Source organism: Camponotus vicinus, unplaced genomic scaffold (assembly GCF_025532165.1).
Source record: "Camponotus vicinus isolate PSW18456_S1 unplaced genomic scaffold, iyCamVici1.0 SCAF_11, whole genome shotgun sequence".
Taxonomy (NCBI): domain Eukaryota; kingdom Metazoa; phylum Arthropoda; class Insecta; order Hymenoptera; family Formicidae; genus Camponotus; species Camponotus vicinus.
The window spans coordinates 9,775,283-9,793,197 of NW_028141947.1; the positions used below are offsets into that span (position 1 = coordinate 9,775,283).

The following is a 17,915-nucleotide window of genomic DNA, read 5'->3' on the forward strand; positions in this document are numbered from 1 at the left end:
ACGAGCTTAACGAAGAAATAGTCCGACTTTCGATTCAATCGTGATGCACGACTATATTGCCAGGTACAATTTTTATATGCAAGAAACATTTCTTTCGAGGAAATATATAGTTGATAAATATATATTCTTTTTTAAATCAATCTAGAATAAATATATTATAATTTATACACACATAAGTGCCTACGTCTATGCAGTATATAATATTTTATAGACATATTAGGCTTCATTTAAGGTGATTCATAGTAAAAATTAAACTTTATGAGAATGCAATGAAAATGTATCTGTATAACTAGTATACGGACGATTATTGTGTTACAAGTGCGAGATGTACCTTGATGCCCATTACCTTCTCTTGATCTTCTTTGACTTCCAGTCGTTCATGCGAATGTTACGCGTAATGCGGGCGCCGATAATGCCGATCCGTCCTCATAGAAACGGGCCAGCCGGCATTTAATACCATCCCGTTGAATATTCCCTCGAATGGCCCTCGATATTGAATTGGCTCCTGCCTAATTGTAACCTCGCTCGTCGCGAGGGTCCCATTCACTTGTAAACGACATTTGCATAATTTTTACATTGCCTCTCGTGTAATCGATTTGAACACCGACGGTGATCTCTCTCTTCCGATTCTTTTTTTCTCTCCTGCCATTTGGATTCGTGTAAGCCTTGTCCCTCTTCACGTCGATCATCGAAGTTAGAATTGCTAAGTAATTATGCTAAATTTGTGCTGTTGCATATCTCGCTAAAACATATTTAAAACGTATAAATTAATTTATTGTATATCCTTAATTTATATTTGCAAAAGTGATTTAAAAGCTATTATTTTCCAAGATTAATTTAGAAATTCTCAAAATACATATAAATATATATGTATGTTCAATATTCAAAGTAAAACAATTTTTTATTTGATCAAGTCACAATTCTCTTTCCAAATCCAAGGAGGCATAAAAATTACTTCCCATGCGTTTAAGCGAGTTTCAAAGTTTCATCAAGCATAAATGCAGCGAAAGCAGTGGGCAGTGATTCGAGTAAAACGTTAAATATCACGATGAATGTATAAGTGGTATGAAGATTTCTATATGGATTCTTCATAAAGTTACGTCGCCGGCCAGCGATTAATTTAATAAATTTTTTTTCTGCGCCGCGAAAAGAAGAGGAGGGCGATAGGCGAATGCAAAGGGAGACAGCGAAAAAGTTGTACACCAATTAACGGATTGAAGTGCCATCAGATGCAGGCCGACTTCGAGAGGGTTCGGGTCGCGAAGTCCTCGAAGGGTTGGACTATCATTAGCGAGCCGCCACTTTAAGCGGCGGTTCGCCCTCACTGCCAAAAGGAAGAAGTTGAAAAGACTCGACTGGCCGACGATCGTTTGACTCGTACCACTTCCGCCATAGATTGCCTTTCGCTGCGGCTATTCCTCCTTGGCAATGCATTTTTACTCACTGTGTCCGGCAGCAAATTTTAGTATAAACCTTGTACAAGTACGAGTACAAACTTGTGTCGGAGAGAGAGATACATATTACGAGATGAAAAAATTTTCATACCCCCATGTTAATAGATTAAAATTAAATGTGATTTTAATTTTAAAATTATGAAAAATCTTAGAGATTATATATATTATGTTTACATAAAATAGCTTAATGAAAATAATCTTGTTATTGAAATTTAGTGAATGCGCTATTTTATTATACTTCTTTAATTTTATTATACTTCTTTAACATTAAGCTTTATTCTAAAATTATTAATAATATCCAATATCAATCATAGGCATTATTATAATATCATTGTTTGCGATATTTTTAGAACATCTTGTAGAAATTATATATATTAAATTGAGAAATATATTTAAGTAAATATAAATATATAGAAAGAATATTTAAGAAAATTAGAAATTTTAATGTTTTTAATTGTATAATTTCTGTATTAAACGTTTGTAAAATCATCGCTGAATGCGAAATGTGCAATGTTCAAATTTCTGTGTTGATAAGATGGTTCAGATGATGACGACGGATTATCAAGGAATCTGTAAGGTGACGTGGTTAGAGGGCTTAGAGCAACTTCGAAGGGGTTAACGCGGAATCGGAATGCGTAATGGACGGCACGATATTGGATTACCAATGAGCATCTGTCAAGATAACTCGACCGTTTCGATCTTTCATAGAATTTTATTCTTTTTTTAATTTAAATATTTTTTTTCGGTGTATTTTTAAGTAAATTTTTTGCCTAATTAAAATACTTTTTGTAACTTGACAATACTAAATTTGTTGGAAAAAAAACATTATCTCTGACGATGAATTTAATAAGCTGGTTTGTCATGCATTGAATAAATAAAATTGTATTACATGACATTTTATGGATGAGATGTTTTTTATTTAATACAATTCTCTTTTCCTTTTGGAATAAATATCTATGTGAAAAGTCATATTATTATTCATTGAACTTTATTTTCTATTTCCGTTAATTAAATTATGTATCATCGTTAATCAAAAATTGGCGTATTTGTTATGAGTCTCATATATAATAACACTTGAAAAATTGCCTTCTTACATTTATTAACATTGAAAAATGATGTAAAGTACCCTAAAATATCATCTAAATTATATCCATAATTTTTGCCTTCAAGCTCTCAATTGATCTTTACCCATGTTAAATTTTCTCTTTAAAAAAGCGGAATTTGTTTCGCGAATTGCTGGCGAGAAATCATGCAAACAACACGGTATTCAGACTAGTAGCGTGCGATGTGGCGCGTCATTCGTCAAAATGGGGAAAGTACGCCGGTGAATAAATACGTCTGCGTCGCGCATTAAACGCGTACTCGCGGATACGTCGAGATAACGTCGAGTCGATTCGTCCACCGCTCGGATCTGCCATGAAGAGCAAGGGTGACAGAGAGGAAGGGAGAAAAAGAGAGGCAGTGGGTAGCAGATAAATAGAGAAGGTGGGAGGGAAAGCTCGTCGCCGCGAGGCATGCAATGCCGGCTGCGAAACAAATGGAACGATCGCAACGGGGGTGGAAATAAAGCATCCCCGTCGCGTTCTACGGCTGTAACTGAAGCGGGGGTGAATCCGAGAGGAGAGAGAGAGAGAGAAAGAGAGAATACGAATAAAAAAACATACACACGCACATACATATACATGCGCTTGCTCTCGATCTCCGGATTGACGAGCGCTCGACCGTGCAAAAAAGCCGAAGCACTTTTCCGTGTTCGGAGCTGCGTCCGAGCTCTTCAATGTCGCGTCGACGTAGATTGTTTCGGCGAACCTGATTCACCACGACAGATAGGGATACAATTGGAAGATATTAATCGCACTACTGTAGTCTGAGGAAAAATATAAAAAATAAAAAGTGCTTCGTTTATTGTATACTTAAATGTTAAGGGCTAAATTCTCATTTTTTAGCCATACATACGATTTAGTTGGAGAAATATTAAAACTGTTGCTCACCTTTCATTTATACTTTATGTCGAGCAAATTTATTATTTTTGCACAATTTATGGATTTTATTTGCTGATCGTTTTAAATAGTCTATGCTCCAAAGTTGACGCGTATTATTTCGGGCCATTTCTTGGGTCGCCACAGAGATGAAAATGCCGTCTATGTGGTGTTCGCGGAGAGAATGAGTCGTGTGTGCGTACACAGGTGCGTACAGGACCCTCAACAGGTGGTCACTCGTAATCGTGGGGGTTACGCCGCAGCCCGGTGGCTACCCATCCGTCAAGGGCTTTGTGTGCCCTTGCGCGCACCACCACCGATGGTCGTGGCGCCCATCGTCCTCGGGAAAAACGGCGTTTTTCCTCTCCTCTCATTCCCATGGCCTGAAACGATCATCCCTCGACTGCCACGCCGAAAGCCATGCTCAATCCTCGTGGCTAGGTCTCCGGTGACTTTTCGCGACTGGAACAATGCTCTCGTTAATTAAGATTTCTTTCCGCGGGTTCCCTCTTCCTATTCTTGTAACCGTTGAGTACCCTTCTCGCAAGAGCTTCCTTCCTGGCAAAAGTACAGACCGCCTTTAGATAGCAAAAAGACAACTTATTTCAGGAATTTTTTATTCTCTCTCTCTCTCTGTCTTTGTTTTAGAAGGCATTCGTTCAGATTATTGATTAAACTGGTAGGACGAGCATATATATTTCAACATTTTATAATTCTCAAATGATTTTTTAGCCTTTAAGTGTTATTTGATCCATAGAGAAAGGCAACAAACTAGATGCTAAAATTACATAATTAAAAATAGCAAAGTAACAGTAATAAAAATTTTAATTCTGAGCTTTTTAAGCAAGAATGAAATTTTCGTGAAGGTGCTTTCTGCAGAGAAAATTTTCGCGGTGGCTTCAAGGGCTGAAGACGCGGGCTTCTAGGTTGACGAGAGGTGGTCCGGGGGGGGGAGGGGGGCAAAGGCGCACAGAGATCCGGATTTAAGGCGTCGTCCGTGAAAGCCCTCTGGAGGCACCGGAGACTTGAGTTGGGGGTAGTTTAAGAGAAAGAGAAAATGGCTGGGGATGGAAAAGCAGGCAGGAGAACGACAACGACGAGGACGGGCGTGTTGGAGTGTAAGTGCTAAGATCTCGGAGTGCATTAACATGCCCCGGAGGCAAGCTGAATACAACCCTTCTTACATCCAGATCTCAAACCGAGACCACCGTCAACCGTGGCGGGGGAGGGAGGGAGGCGGAGGAGGAAGAGAGGGAGTTGGTAACGATGACGTCGGAAAACGGGGCAGAACACCGCAGAGATTCCCACTTAATTACATTAAAAATGTTTTATCCTTCGGCCTTTTCTTCCCTGTCTCTTGAGACTCGAGACAGCGATATTTTTTCATGGACGGATTGGAGAATATTATTAATCTTTTTTATAATCCGTAAATCTGAAATTAATAAGATACGTTACTTTTAAAATGCCTGATATTATTAATCTTTTTTATAATCCATAAATCTGAAATTAATAAGATACGTTACTTTTAAAATGCCTGATATAAATTATACAGAAATTATATAGAAATTAATTATTATACAAAATAATTATTATACAGAAATTTAATATATATATATATATATATATATATATATATATATATATATTTACACACATAATTATAGAAATTAAATTATTATTCAAATTATTATTATTAGATAAATATTTACATATATATATTGCGTATAATATACATTTTTGAAAGAGAAGTATATTGAAATTTTGAAAAATAATTATTTGTATTTAAATGTAGTATTTGAAAACATATTAAAAACCAGAAAAAAACATGAAAATAGAAAAAATTTATAATATTTTAATATTGAATATTTTTATATATATGTAACATATTTTTATTTAAAATATATATTTAGAAAAAAAGATTATCCGTGACTAAGGATCCATAATTTGGAAATATATTCAAGACGATGCTTTAGAAAAGTCAGAGAACCATCACAAGGTTGGTGTGGGCTAGCAGGTCCTTGCGGCGCGCCTTACATTATTTAGAAGGATCCGAGGACTCTAAGACGTCGGCCGCTGGCGCATGCTAATCACTCGACCCAGATTGAATAATGAATCAGTATTCTTTCCCTTCTTTCTAGCTACCCACCTCCTCTTCGCGGTCGTCCTCAGCGGAGTCGCCGCTACGTGACAGGCTTTTTATTACCTGGCAAAGAATGCCTCTTTATTCCTTTTCGTTACAGTCAGTCGATGGTCATTATTCATATATATATATATATATATATATATATATATATATATATATATATATATATATATGTATGTATGTATGTATATGTACAATCCATACTATACAAGCATTCGCCAATAATGTCCTTGTATTCGAATTATTGAAACAGAAGAAATTTCCTAATGAGAGATTGACAGAATAATAAAAGGTAAAGGGACTTATTATTGGTATTTATTAATCGATGAAATATATTTTACATTCATGCTAATTTACAATTAAATATATGTTTATCGATTTACAAAATATATTTAAAATATTGATATGTTATATGTGTATAATATAATGGAAAAAAATCTCACGAAATATTTTGTAAAAATAAAAAATTAAGATTTTATGCAGTTATTAATTAACTTAAAGAAATTATTATTAATTAACTTAAATTTTGCATTGATTATTCGCATTGATTATTAGAAACGAAAACCTAAGGCAGACGCATCAGGTAGAGGCCCATTGCGTGGAAGAGAGCGTTAGCATAATGTCTTTGGGTTCGGTACATACATAACGCCCACACATGGATACGTATAACGTGGTGCTGGAACCCCGCATAGTACTTTACTCCTTGGTACTTTGTGTGCAAATTATGCCCAAGACGAGACAGAATGGAGAAGAGCCTGGGTTTTGCCTGCGAGGATGAAGCGAGCCCTCGATGTAACCTCTTCGTACAAGATTCGAATGAAAATTTAAGAGAAAGAGTTTGCTCCGTGCGTGCTTCCTGCTTTACAATATTTGGAAATGTCATTATTAAAAGTGAAATTTTCAAAATTATTCAAAATAAAATAATTATATATACAGGTTTATATTAATTTGTAATAAATGTAAAATGAAGATAATAATGAGGTAAATGCGAAAAATCTATGACAAATTTAATAGTAATTTTAAATTTATCAGATATGGTTACTATTATATATTATTTTTATTTATAATTTTTTTTATATTCTGAATTCTTTTATCTAATTATCTTTTATCTAATTTTATGTTTTATCTAATTTTTTTATTCTGAATTCTTTTTTTCTATGTTGCTTGACATATTATTAATGCGACAGACATGAAAAGATAAAACTTTTGGCCATAAAAAAAATCATATAATAAACAAAAAATTATGAATGAAAGCAATTATAAATTTATTAAAATTTAACGGTACTTAGACGTTTTTTTATATTACAAAATAGATTAATGAAACGCATAAATGAAAGTAACATTGTAAAATCTTAAAGAAGATCGAGAGAAAGATTATATCTATCTTAAAGCCTATCATAAAAGGTTGAATTAACTTTTGAATTAACTTTTATGCGCGCCTTGACAATTTTAATGATAACTGCAAGATAGAAAGAGAGAGACAGAGAAAGAGAGAGAGAGAGAGAAGGAAAGAGATGAAGAAAGGATTCATATTATTGCTCTTTAGGGATTAGGGTCTCTAGTTCTGCGACAAGCTGTACTCTCCATCTTATAATAACAGAAGCCTACCCTGCCTTGAATGCCAACGTTGTGTTCTTCACGTTCTCGTTGTATCTAAAGACTCCGATTAACCAGGAATCCTAGTTGGTTCATACCACATTATATACCTAATTTCTTACGTTCTATTGCTATTAAATACTATATTTTATTCCAAAAATACATAATTTAAAAAATAATAGCTACAAGAATGCTTTTCTTTAGTTTATCAAATAAAGGAAAACAGAAAAAAGAATATGTTTCAAAGAATTTCAATGCATGTTTCAAAAAATTGATAAGCATACGAACTACCAAAATAATCCTAAGTAATTGTTAAATAATTTTAACATCGTAATAGATGCTAAATAATTCTAATTATTGTTTATAATAAATTAATCTAATAGCATCTATATTTGTGCAAAGGTTGCTTCTCACGAACCTTTACGGGCAATAAAGGGATAGTAGATGTAATCTGTAGAATCTCTCTCGTCTCTCTCCTCGTCAGTCCTTACAGTCGTTTTGGGGGAAAACAAGACATTTATAAACACCACCACCATACCCACGCGCGAGATTAGATTTGTTAAGATAATGAGGCGCCCGGTTTAGCGAAGCGCCTCCAGCGTGCCTGCAACCATCATCATGAAGAGCCTGCAACCGCCGTCTCCTTAATCCCGGATATGACTTTGCATGGCGAGACCATTGCAGGATGCAGACTTGCGGAAGGATATGTGTTTACGAGCCTTCCTAGCAAATTTGCCGAGACAAAAATTCTTTACTATCACAAATATTGCAAATATTATTCACATATACGGAAAATAAAGTCTAACGTACTCCCAATATATGTTCGTTAAACGCAAAGTTCTTATATAAATCTAGAAAACAATTTTTTGCAATACATAAAATATATCTTTATCAACTGTGTCTTGCATACATAAAAAATTAGAAAATTTTCATTATAAATAATACAAAATTTAAAATTAGTATTATAACATAAATTTTATTATGCTATAATCGTCTCACTTGATACCTTGGGTAAATTGAATTTTGTTCCCCAGCTCTGCACAGAGAGAAACAAGGCAATTCGATAGTGTGAGGATAAGGCAAGAGCTCGCGAGTCTATGGCCCTTGAGAAAAATGTCGATGTCGAGATCCACAGTCGATCAGGATTTATCCTTACTGCAATGCAGACTATATCTGGCGACGCGTTATTTCGACATCGGTGAAAAAAACATAATAAAATTTAACGGTCCGTCAGGCTGCGGCATTTCTACTCCCGGGGAGCAGCCAATAAATACCGGGGACAAGGCGGCTACAAATCTCAAGATAAACAGGAGCCCGTATTTTTCTACCCCCTTGACTTCCGCCGCGTTTCTCCGCGCTTCTCCGCACTTTCTCCGAGCTCGTGGAAAAGGGCGCTCTGCCCTTTTTACATTCCACGTATGAATTATTAGGTGGCCGGACCTAAGGGGTGGACACCGCGGTATTTAATTTTCACTCCCCATTAAAACAGGACGAATTTTTCCCTAATCGCATCCCTGACGATGAAAGTGCGGTCGGCAGTTTGTCACCGACCCTTCGTTCTATTATCAATGTATTACCGCGCCTTACTCTTCTCTTTCTCTCTTTGCTCCTCTTTCTATCTGTTAGTCGTATATTAATTTAAAGTTCGGCTTTTCGACGTGATTGCATATCGAGAACACATTCGGATGCGCGTATTAACGAGGTAAGAAATCTTCCATGTTACCGACACAGGTAGAGATCAGTCCGGGCGATGCCAATTAAGGAGGTGGCGAGCACTGAAACAGAACTAAAGTCTGGCGGCTGCCTATGATGTATGTGGTGGAAAATATTGGAGGCAATCTGTCACGCCATCGACGTTCCATAGGCGCCTGTTTCCCTCCTTCTCGTCCCTCCCTCTCTCTTTCCCCTTCGCTTCTTTTCCTTGGTTCAGAATCGTACGAATATCGTACTAGAATTTTGAATAATCTTGTTCACTCATCATCATAAAGAAACGAGAAAAAAATAAATATATTTTGCAACTGTTATTAATTTGTTAATGTAACTATTTTATTGTTTAGTATTTTAATATTTATTATACTTAAAAAAAAATATTTATCATTTATTTTTAATAAAATTGATCAATGTTTAATATCTGAAAAAGTATTTATATATTTACTAATTTATTCTGGTAATATATCATATTCTCTTTTTCTGCTTTTATCTGCTATACTCGTAAAAAATTTAAACATATATCGTGTATGTATATACAAGTGATCAATAAACAAGATCCCTTTAATTCTCTCTAAAGACGCAACTGGCATCTTCTCTCTTCTTTCAATACACGAACGCACGAGTGTCTTTCTCATCTCACACAGTCTTTTTCCTTCTTGAACGAGCTCCTTCCGGGTATACGGTTGATTAAACGCGCAACTATGTAATGCAACGCAAATATACTGGCCTCGAGCTCGTTTTCCTTTTCGGCGTTCCTCATCCCCGAAGACAGACCGGAGTCGTTCCGCACTCGATTCCACCTTTCGACTCTCTTTGAATTCCTACCCCGGTCACTTGACGGAAATATTTATCGAGGGTCTCCGGCGAGGCCCCCTCGTTGCCCTACTCCTTCGGGCTAGACAGAACGACGACAAGGCGAGACACGGTTCCTCGTAGTTCACCCCGATATCTTTCGTCAATGCGGCCCCTTCGTCCCTTTCTCCTCGACTATCGTGTTCGCTCTCGTTCGCGAGTTCTTTGATCCATTTTACGGAGTCCGTTCGGTACGGATTATTTGCTCTCTTAATTACATTTCAATTTTACCTCGTCTCGTCTCTAACGCTCTCTCGTCGTTGAATAACTGATCAGTCAGTTCTGCTCGTCTTTCAAACGTTGATACTGTTAAACTATATAGAATATATTCCATATTAATATGTATTATCACTTCGTGCAAATCGCAGCCCATAATAAGAATGAAAAACTGTTGAAAAACTAACATATATAATAATGTCATTTACCGAATTAAATTTCAATTTCATTATAAATAAATAAAGATTATAAATAAATGTCTATATTCGAACTATAATATTGATGTATTTTTTACAGTTATTTGCAGAGATACAGATATTAATTTCGATGTGCGCGGATTTCGATATTTCGACAAGATTGAGACACTTTTAAATTCTTTAGCTTTTTATCTTTTCCCGGTCTACGACGGCGGAGAGTGAGAACATCAGGACCTGATTTACATTTCTTTCTCTCGTCGGCATAAAAATTCCGCGGCGATAACTTCCTTTGTTCCACCCTCTGTGGTCGCAGAAACGACCGACCCCTGTGGCTCAAAAGCCGCGGGGGTGCCGTCGTAACTTCGTCTAGTTTCTCGTGCATATTACATTTTTCCTTAATTAAAGGCAATACACCTTTCGGTGGTAAACGCGAGTCACTTTCTGTCGTCGGCTGTGACCAAAAAACTGTCGATTAAAATTTGCAACATTGGTAATAACATTTTGTTTAATATACAGGTGAACATCAATTATTGAATGTAGTATATAATCACTGCACAATATGTTACTTATATAGAAGATGAAAATTTATTATAGTATGTACAAATTTATATTTTAAAATTGTTTTGTTAATATTTTTAAAAAATCTAAACTAATTATAGAAAGAGTTTTATGTGAAAAAATTATCTCTTTGCTGTAATATTTTATTATATAAATTTCTTGAAATTAGTTATATATAATGCAATAAAATAAAAATAAAAAAAGCAACTGAAGTAAAACATACATTAGTAAATAACAGCTGATATTAACAGCTGATTAAACAATAATTCATTCTCAAATATATTTAAAAATATTAAAACATATTATACACTCTATCTATACGCTATATCCATGTCATGTAAAATTCAGACACAAACAAATAATGAGGACAATGAATTCATTAGACTCTATTATTTTTCTATGCGGTGAACATAAAAAGTTTAGGAGTTGGTATAAAATGCCAATAGTCTGAACAGCTTGATCGCTTTTTAAGTCGGACGATAATTAACATTATATTTTCGTGAAAGTTTTCGCGCAATCATACTCGAGAATTGCTTCAAAAGCGTCCAGAAACGATCGAGCGAGCCGTAACCGTGCGACGTTTCGCAACTTTATACGTTCCTGATAATCTCTCACAGAGCTCCCGGTTATTCGTCTGGATTTATGAAATGGCAATAAAATTTATATGACTCGGTGGATCGTTAGGGGTGCGGGCCTGCGCTCGTTCAGATTGATGTCGGTTGTGCCGCGAGTCTGGTCCACTTGCCGGAGGCTACGTTTATTTCTCTCTGCGATCGTCGTAGAGCGGTCCATGCTCGTTATTAATCTTTTGGAAATCGCGACAGTCAGGTTAATCATCGTGTAAAACAAAAAAAGCGGATTCTATTTAATATATCGTTGCGCGCGCGAATCATTTTTGAAAACTTTGTAGATTAAATAATATAATAATTCTCTCATCAATTTATTATCTTTGAAATTCAATTCTCCAATTATCACATAAATATGTCATTCACAAAATTTACATTAAATGTATAAATGTAATATATATATGCTAATTAATTACATGTATTAATTTAATCCTCGCATTAAATTATGAATTTAATTATGAATCTATTGACAATTTTATGTGATAGCAATATGCAAAGATAAAATTATATTATCTGTAAATATAGTATCTGTAAATTAATAACTCCAAGAAAATTTGTGTTTAATTTAGAAATTACTCAAGCGAAATGAATCAATTATTTTTAGGATTATTTTCGCAAAAGTATATATGTATATTTGTACAAGATTAAAATATATAATTTTATTTAAATGTATAATATCTAATTAAAAAGGCATGAAAACATTAATATTTTTAATGTTATATATTCAGCGTAGAGTTAATCAATCTTCAAGAAATATATCTAATATGTATCTCATTCACACACGCGATGTGTCTGGATAATTTTACTTTCTTATCATTTGATCTCGAGTACCAGAAATAAGAAAAAAAGGTGCTTTTGATAACTCACTTATGCAGTGAATCACGTGTGCTTTGCCGAGCATGATGCCTCGAGGACATGTCTGTTCTACCTGTTGCTCGATTCCCCATCGACGGTAGCAAGTATCGCGCGAAGAATTCGACGGCCTCTCTCTCCTTCTCCATATCTTCTTGTGCCTATTGCGAATTTGTAAGTCGCTGCAACCAAATTTCAGAAATTACAATATGCGACTTAAATCGGCGTCAAAAGACCGACAAGATAGATAGACCAACCTCAATTTTGTGTATAACCGTATCGCGTTCCTCTTGTTGCAGGTGGACGATCGAGTCAGGTCTCCGGGAACATCACGATGCCTGACCGCTACTACCATGTCGCTCTCCATCTCGCCTTCTAGCCCCGAAGAACCTGTTACGCTGTAAGTAATATGTACATTTAAATTTTCCTGGAACTATTTCTGTGACATATTTAAGCTTGCCAATGTTATTATCAAAATGAACGATATATATGAAATTTCCACAATTTTTACCTCATGTAGGTGTTTTTCTTTCTTCCTCAAGATGATAAATTAGAACTGAAAAAATGTACGCTGAAGTAATTCATACATTTATGATATATGATAAGTAAAATTATATAAAATAAAATATTCATTAAGCTTTACTAAAACATCTTGTGAAACAATAATATAATAATATTTTCAATAAAGATATTAATTTATAATCTCTATTAAACAGATGAAACAAATTAAACCTAAATGTGAAATATTTAACTCAAATAAAATTATATAATAATCAATGCGATAATTCAGAAAAATTCGAAAAAAATACGATACATAATAATAACAGAAAACATAAGATATAATCATCTTTCATTTGAAACTAAACATTACATGTACATTATGGTATGGTATGTAACATGAAATATTTCACAAAAGCCTCTAGAAGAAATATTGAAATCAATAAATATATAACAGAAAGGAATTTTTTTAAATATGATTTAGACTATACACTTAATAGAGAAAACAATAGGGATAATTAACGTTATTCTATATTTATATAAGGAAAGTCTCTTTCTCTCTTTCTCGCGGAAAACACAGAGGAGACTGCGAGCTTTGTAGTTTCCTTTCTGCGGTCCAAAAAGCCACTCAGATAAATTAGCAGTCGCCATTGCCGCATTGCAAGCAATACAGTTCTCGTGTGGTTCTATACCGGGCGTTTCTCTGTTGTTGTCGACTCGGTTTCGCAGAATATCGCGTAGCTCGCTACGCAGGAAGACGAAGAGGGGGAAGGAAGGAGAGGCGATATTTATGCCAGTTTTTTATTGCGCTTTAGCCTGAGAGAGCAGAATGGAAACAATATGTCACCCAGTAGGGAAAGCAGCCTCGTAGCAAGACGGGGGAAGAAGAAGGGAGCTACGCGAACTTCTTGTAGGTGGCCCGACCGGTGTGGTACCTAACGTTAATACTAACGCCTCTGCCGTGCCAGCGCCCTCCGGCCGACGTCATGATTTTAAATGAACAACCCCCGTTTCTCCCTTTCAGCCCGAAAACACGGGCGAGATTGCCGCCGTGCGTTTCGTGATACCGCCTACTAAACGATTTTTGAATTTGTTCCCTTTGTACCTTTATTTTCATCCGAATTATTTAGTATGAGATCGATTGGCGTAGAATACACGAAAAACAGAGAATGAGAGAGAAAGAGTGGATATTTTTTCATGAATATTGCTCTTTATACTTGCGTACATATTTGTGAATTCTGTGCAGAATGGATTACCTCATTTGCACAACGCGAAAAGCTCTCAAGGTGTAAAAAAAGTAAAAAAGTAAACGCTAAAAAAAGTTAACGCCATATATAAAAATGTTGTGTATATTAACCACAGTTTGTTGATTGCTTTTCTGGATACAGATAATTTAAAAACCTTTTTTGACGAGATAATCAGATTAGCTTCCTACTGAAGTAATTTCATCGCAGTTTACATAAAAATACTAAAATATAAATGTATTCTCACTGGGCGCGGATAATCGGTAATGGAAATAGGAGATGAACTTGCGCGTGTATTCTTTTAAATATAGATAAATATAGTCCAAACTATATATAAATATAAATCCGGCAATCTCGCGGTGAGCTTAAAATATTCGAGATCAGACGATTTCCTGCAGTTCTGCTTATCGTTCGGAAGTACGCAAAAAAAAAAGAAAAAAGGAACAAAAAAAAGGAGAAAGACTCGTTATTCGGAGTCTCAAGAGTCATCGGATAAGTGCATATCGATTTCTCCCTATTGGCGAGGGTCGGGCCGTTGGTAAGATCGAGGCGAATGGGAAAAAAGAAGGCGGTAAAAAGGGCAAAGGCTATAAGTAACGGACCGTCTGGTGGAAAGCGCTCGAGGGCGAACAGTGATTTAGAGAAATTAAAACTTTAATTCATGTTCGGGTTCATGGGGGGTTGTGTCCTCTACCCCCTCCCACCTTCTTCTCTCTGCCCAACCACTATTCCACCCTGTGGCATTCTGTGCCCTCGATCAACCGAAATACCGCTCCGCGTAAATTGGCAAGCACAACTAGTGTTGGTTTTGCTATTCTCGAGACCTTCTCACATTTTCATGGAAATACTAATCCTCTATTACATAAGCTTAATACTATAAAGTAATTTATTAATAAATGCATAATGCGTAATTTATTAATAAATGCATATGTACGAAATCGTTAATTAAATAATTTTTTACAACATTATATAATTATTAGAAAACATTATTAAGATGACATATTTATAATACAATCTAGCAAGCAAATATAAAGGAATATTTCAACATTGCAGCTGCGTGTTTGTCATCGAAGAATCTCTCTAATAATGGATGATTTATAAGAAGAGGGCGAACGAACAAACGTTTCAGAGTCGGCCATCCGTGTCTACTAGACACAATTATTGTCATCTTGATTTAAGTCGCACATGCATTTTAAAGCACAATGCAGGCTAGTTCAATGTGGCCGGCAGTTACAGGAAACGAATAAAAATTCAATATTGTCAGATAAAAAAGCACTATGTATGTTCTATCATTGATTTAATGTATTTCCTTATATATAACGGTTTTTCTTCAAAATATAAGTACATAAATATTTTTTTTGTATATTATAAATATTTTTTCTAAAATATGTTGTATTTTTGTTTATTGCTAATTTTATGACAATAATTGCAACTCAAAGAGGTTGATTATGATAATAATAATATGTATAAAATTAGTTCATATTTTTTTTCACCTTATTTTTACGATAATTTTAGAAGGATCAATTTTAAATGTAATTGCAATCATATTAATATATATGTATATAAAAAATTAGGAATAATGAAGATTGGTGATATTTAATTAAATTTCCGCTAAAAAAATTGATTCCAAACTTATTGAAAAAAATTGCGCAGTTTTTGCGATGTCTTTGCATGTTATTTTATGTAGTAATAATGTTAGTCAATTGTGAAGAATTCTAAAAAAAACAATGACTCGCGAGACAGAAGCGTCGCGATAAATCTGCATTTCGGAAGACGTCCTTACAAACTTTTATGAGCCATACAGGATACAGAATATGAGGAAAGGACGTACCCTTTATCTTCTCTTTCTCTGGTCTGCTGTCCTTCTTGTAGTTTCTTTCCTTATTTTACCTTCGCTTTCCGCATTTTTCTTTCGTCTCTCCGTCTCTAGATATCGCGCTCCGGCTTTTAGGGGGCAACCTCTGCCTTCAATAAATTCCCATCACCAGCTTCCAGGTACGCCTTCAGTAAGTAAATCATATCGTAAGTGAAACTTGAATTGAATACAATGAATAAATATGGCTTTCGTATAATAAAAGGTAATCACGAGGAATCACAAAACTAATTTTTAATCCAAGAGAAAAGTTTCTTTTTTGATATCTTTTAAATTTAAATATATTCGGCAACATTCTAAATATATATTTTTTGCATTTTGTTGATTATACTTTTTATATTTTATTTGGTCTCTTTAAAATAATTATGCTTTTCGCGTCTATATTGATCATAGTATCTTTTTCTTTATTGTACGAAGCGAATATGGGCGATTTACGCTTGTTCGCGACGCAGTTTTACCCGCATGTATGCGTGAATGCGAATCAAGAAGCAACCAGTCGGTGGAAATGCATAAATACATGAGTCGCGGGGCAACGAGCGAAAGAGGGAGACAAGCTTGGCCCGCATATGTAGCAAGCGACTCGTAATAACGTGTGGATAGCCGTTCTCTCTCGTCATGAAAATACGGTCTTTCAAAAGCCTGTACTTTCCCCTCGAAAACGGACGAGGTTTCGCTCGTTACTAAAGAGGACATATGAGTAATGACAATCTTATTCCACGATTTCCTACTATTCATTTTGTTTCGCCACAACCTTCTTTCTCGTTATTCGTTGTTATTTGTAAAAATGCATTGTTATTATACATATTATTATACATATTATACACATAATATTTTATTACTAAATTTGTGCAAAAATTTTTGAAAAACTGCAGCTTAATTTGTATAGATATTTTGTGAACTGAAAGATTATAACGTAAAAATAGCGTTTGTCCACAATTATCGAGATGGATAAAAAAACTTTGAGTAAAATAAAAATTATTGTCTAATTAAAAGTATTAATTGTTAATTGTTTTTTAATTATTTCAAATAATCAATCAGAAACATAATACAAATCAGAAATGCAATAAAATTTTGTAGGCAATCGACTGATTAATAAATTTCTTACAAGTCTGCGAACGAACTGTCTTTCTAATTTACGATCCTATCATTAATTTATTACATAATGCAAAATTTTCTCACTAATATCTTCAATCTGTTGTAACACAATTGGCGTCGGCTTTATCAAAGAATAACGATTAGATTTTGGTGATTCTCGTGACTCTCAAGATTCTCTTTTAATCTCTCAACAATCAACTAAATTAAAAGTCGAAGGAAACGCAACCAAAGGATGACTGTGCCACAACGAGCGCAGGAAGTAAATATAAAGGGGAGGGATGACTCTGCAGGCATTAGAGAGGCGAGATTCGCATTCCCGCATTACTGTCACGCGAGTAATTACGCACCGTCGAAAGCAACGGTGCGACGGTTAGAGATGGGGCGAAGAGTGGGTGGTGGATGTAAGGGACGATGGGACGGGAGGAGCAGAAGGAGTTAGAAGGGTTGCTGTCGCTGCGCTGCTGGCTCGGCGTCTCCCGCGTTGCGCGATTCGCAGCCAACGGGAGAAACCAGAGCTAATAAAAGCCCACAATTACCTCCGGTTCGAGCCATTTGTCTTGACGGGCGTCTCATGCCCGATATAATTCACCGTGGCAACAACACATTGTTGCCTAATGAGGTGTAAAACATTCCGAGATATCTGGCTGTCTCGAGCTGCGAGGGCGGTTTCCGTAGCGCCGATTCACGATATCGCGGTCCTTCTCCCCGCGCTCTTACACAGACCGATTCTTCTTTATCGTCAAGAACGAGAGTCCTCGTGGAATTTCGACGAATTGCTCGCGCATCAGTCTGTCCCTCGAAAAGTTACAGTGAGAAATAATTCACTTCTGTGATTTTTAGAGGCGGACACAAAAATTGATCGACAAATGGTTTATAAATTTTAGAGGAATTTATAAAAAAATTCGCCGAAATATAGGCGAAATTTATAGAGAGAGAGAGAAACTTTATTTTTTTATATAAAATATTCCCGGCCTGCGTCATGTTCTTTCAAGTAAAAAGTTTTTGATGAAATTGAAATTAAT

The 17,915-nt window shown here is 35.4% G+C and overlaps 1 protein-coding gene across 4 annotated transcripts in view; it reads left to right on the forward strand.

Moving 5' to 3' along the window:
* LOC145962052 (uncharacterized) overlaps positions 1–17,915 on the forward strand; it is a 282,741-nt gene that overhangs the window by 228,254 nt on the left and 36,572 nt on the right. For all 4 annotated transcript variants that reach the window (XM_083082827.1, XM_083082829.1, XM_083082828.1 and 1 more), the window contains exon 6: positions 12,483–12,583. In XM_083082827.1, the coding sequence (XP_082938953.1) occupies positions 12,483–12,583 (101 nt within the window). The remainder of the gene's footprint in view (positions 1–12,482; positions 12,584–17,915) is intronic.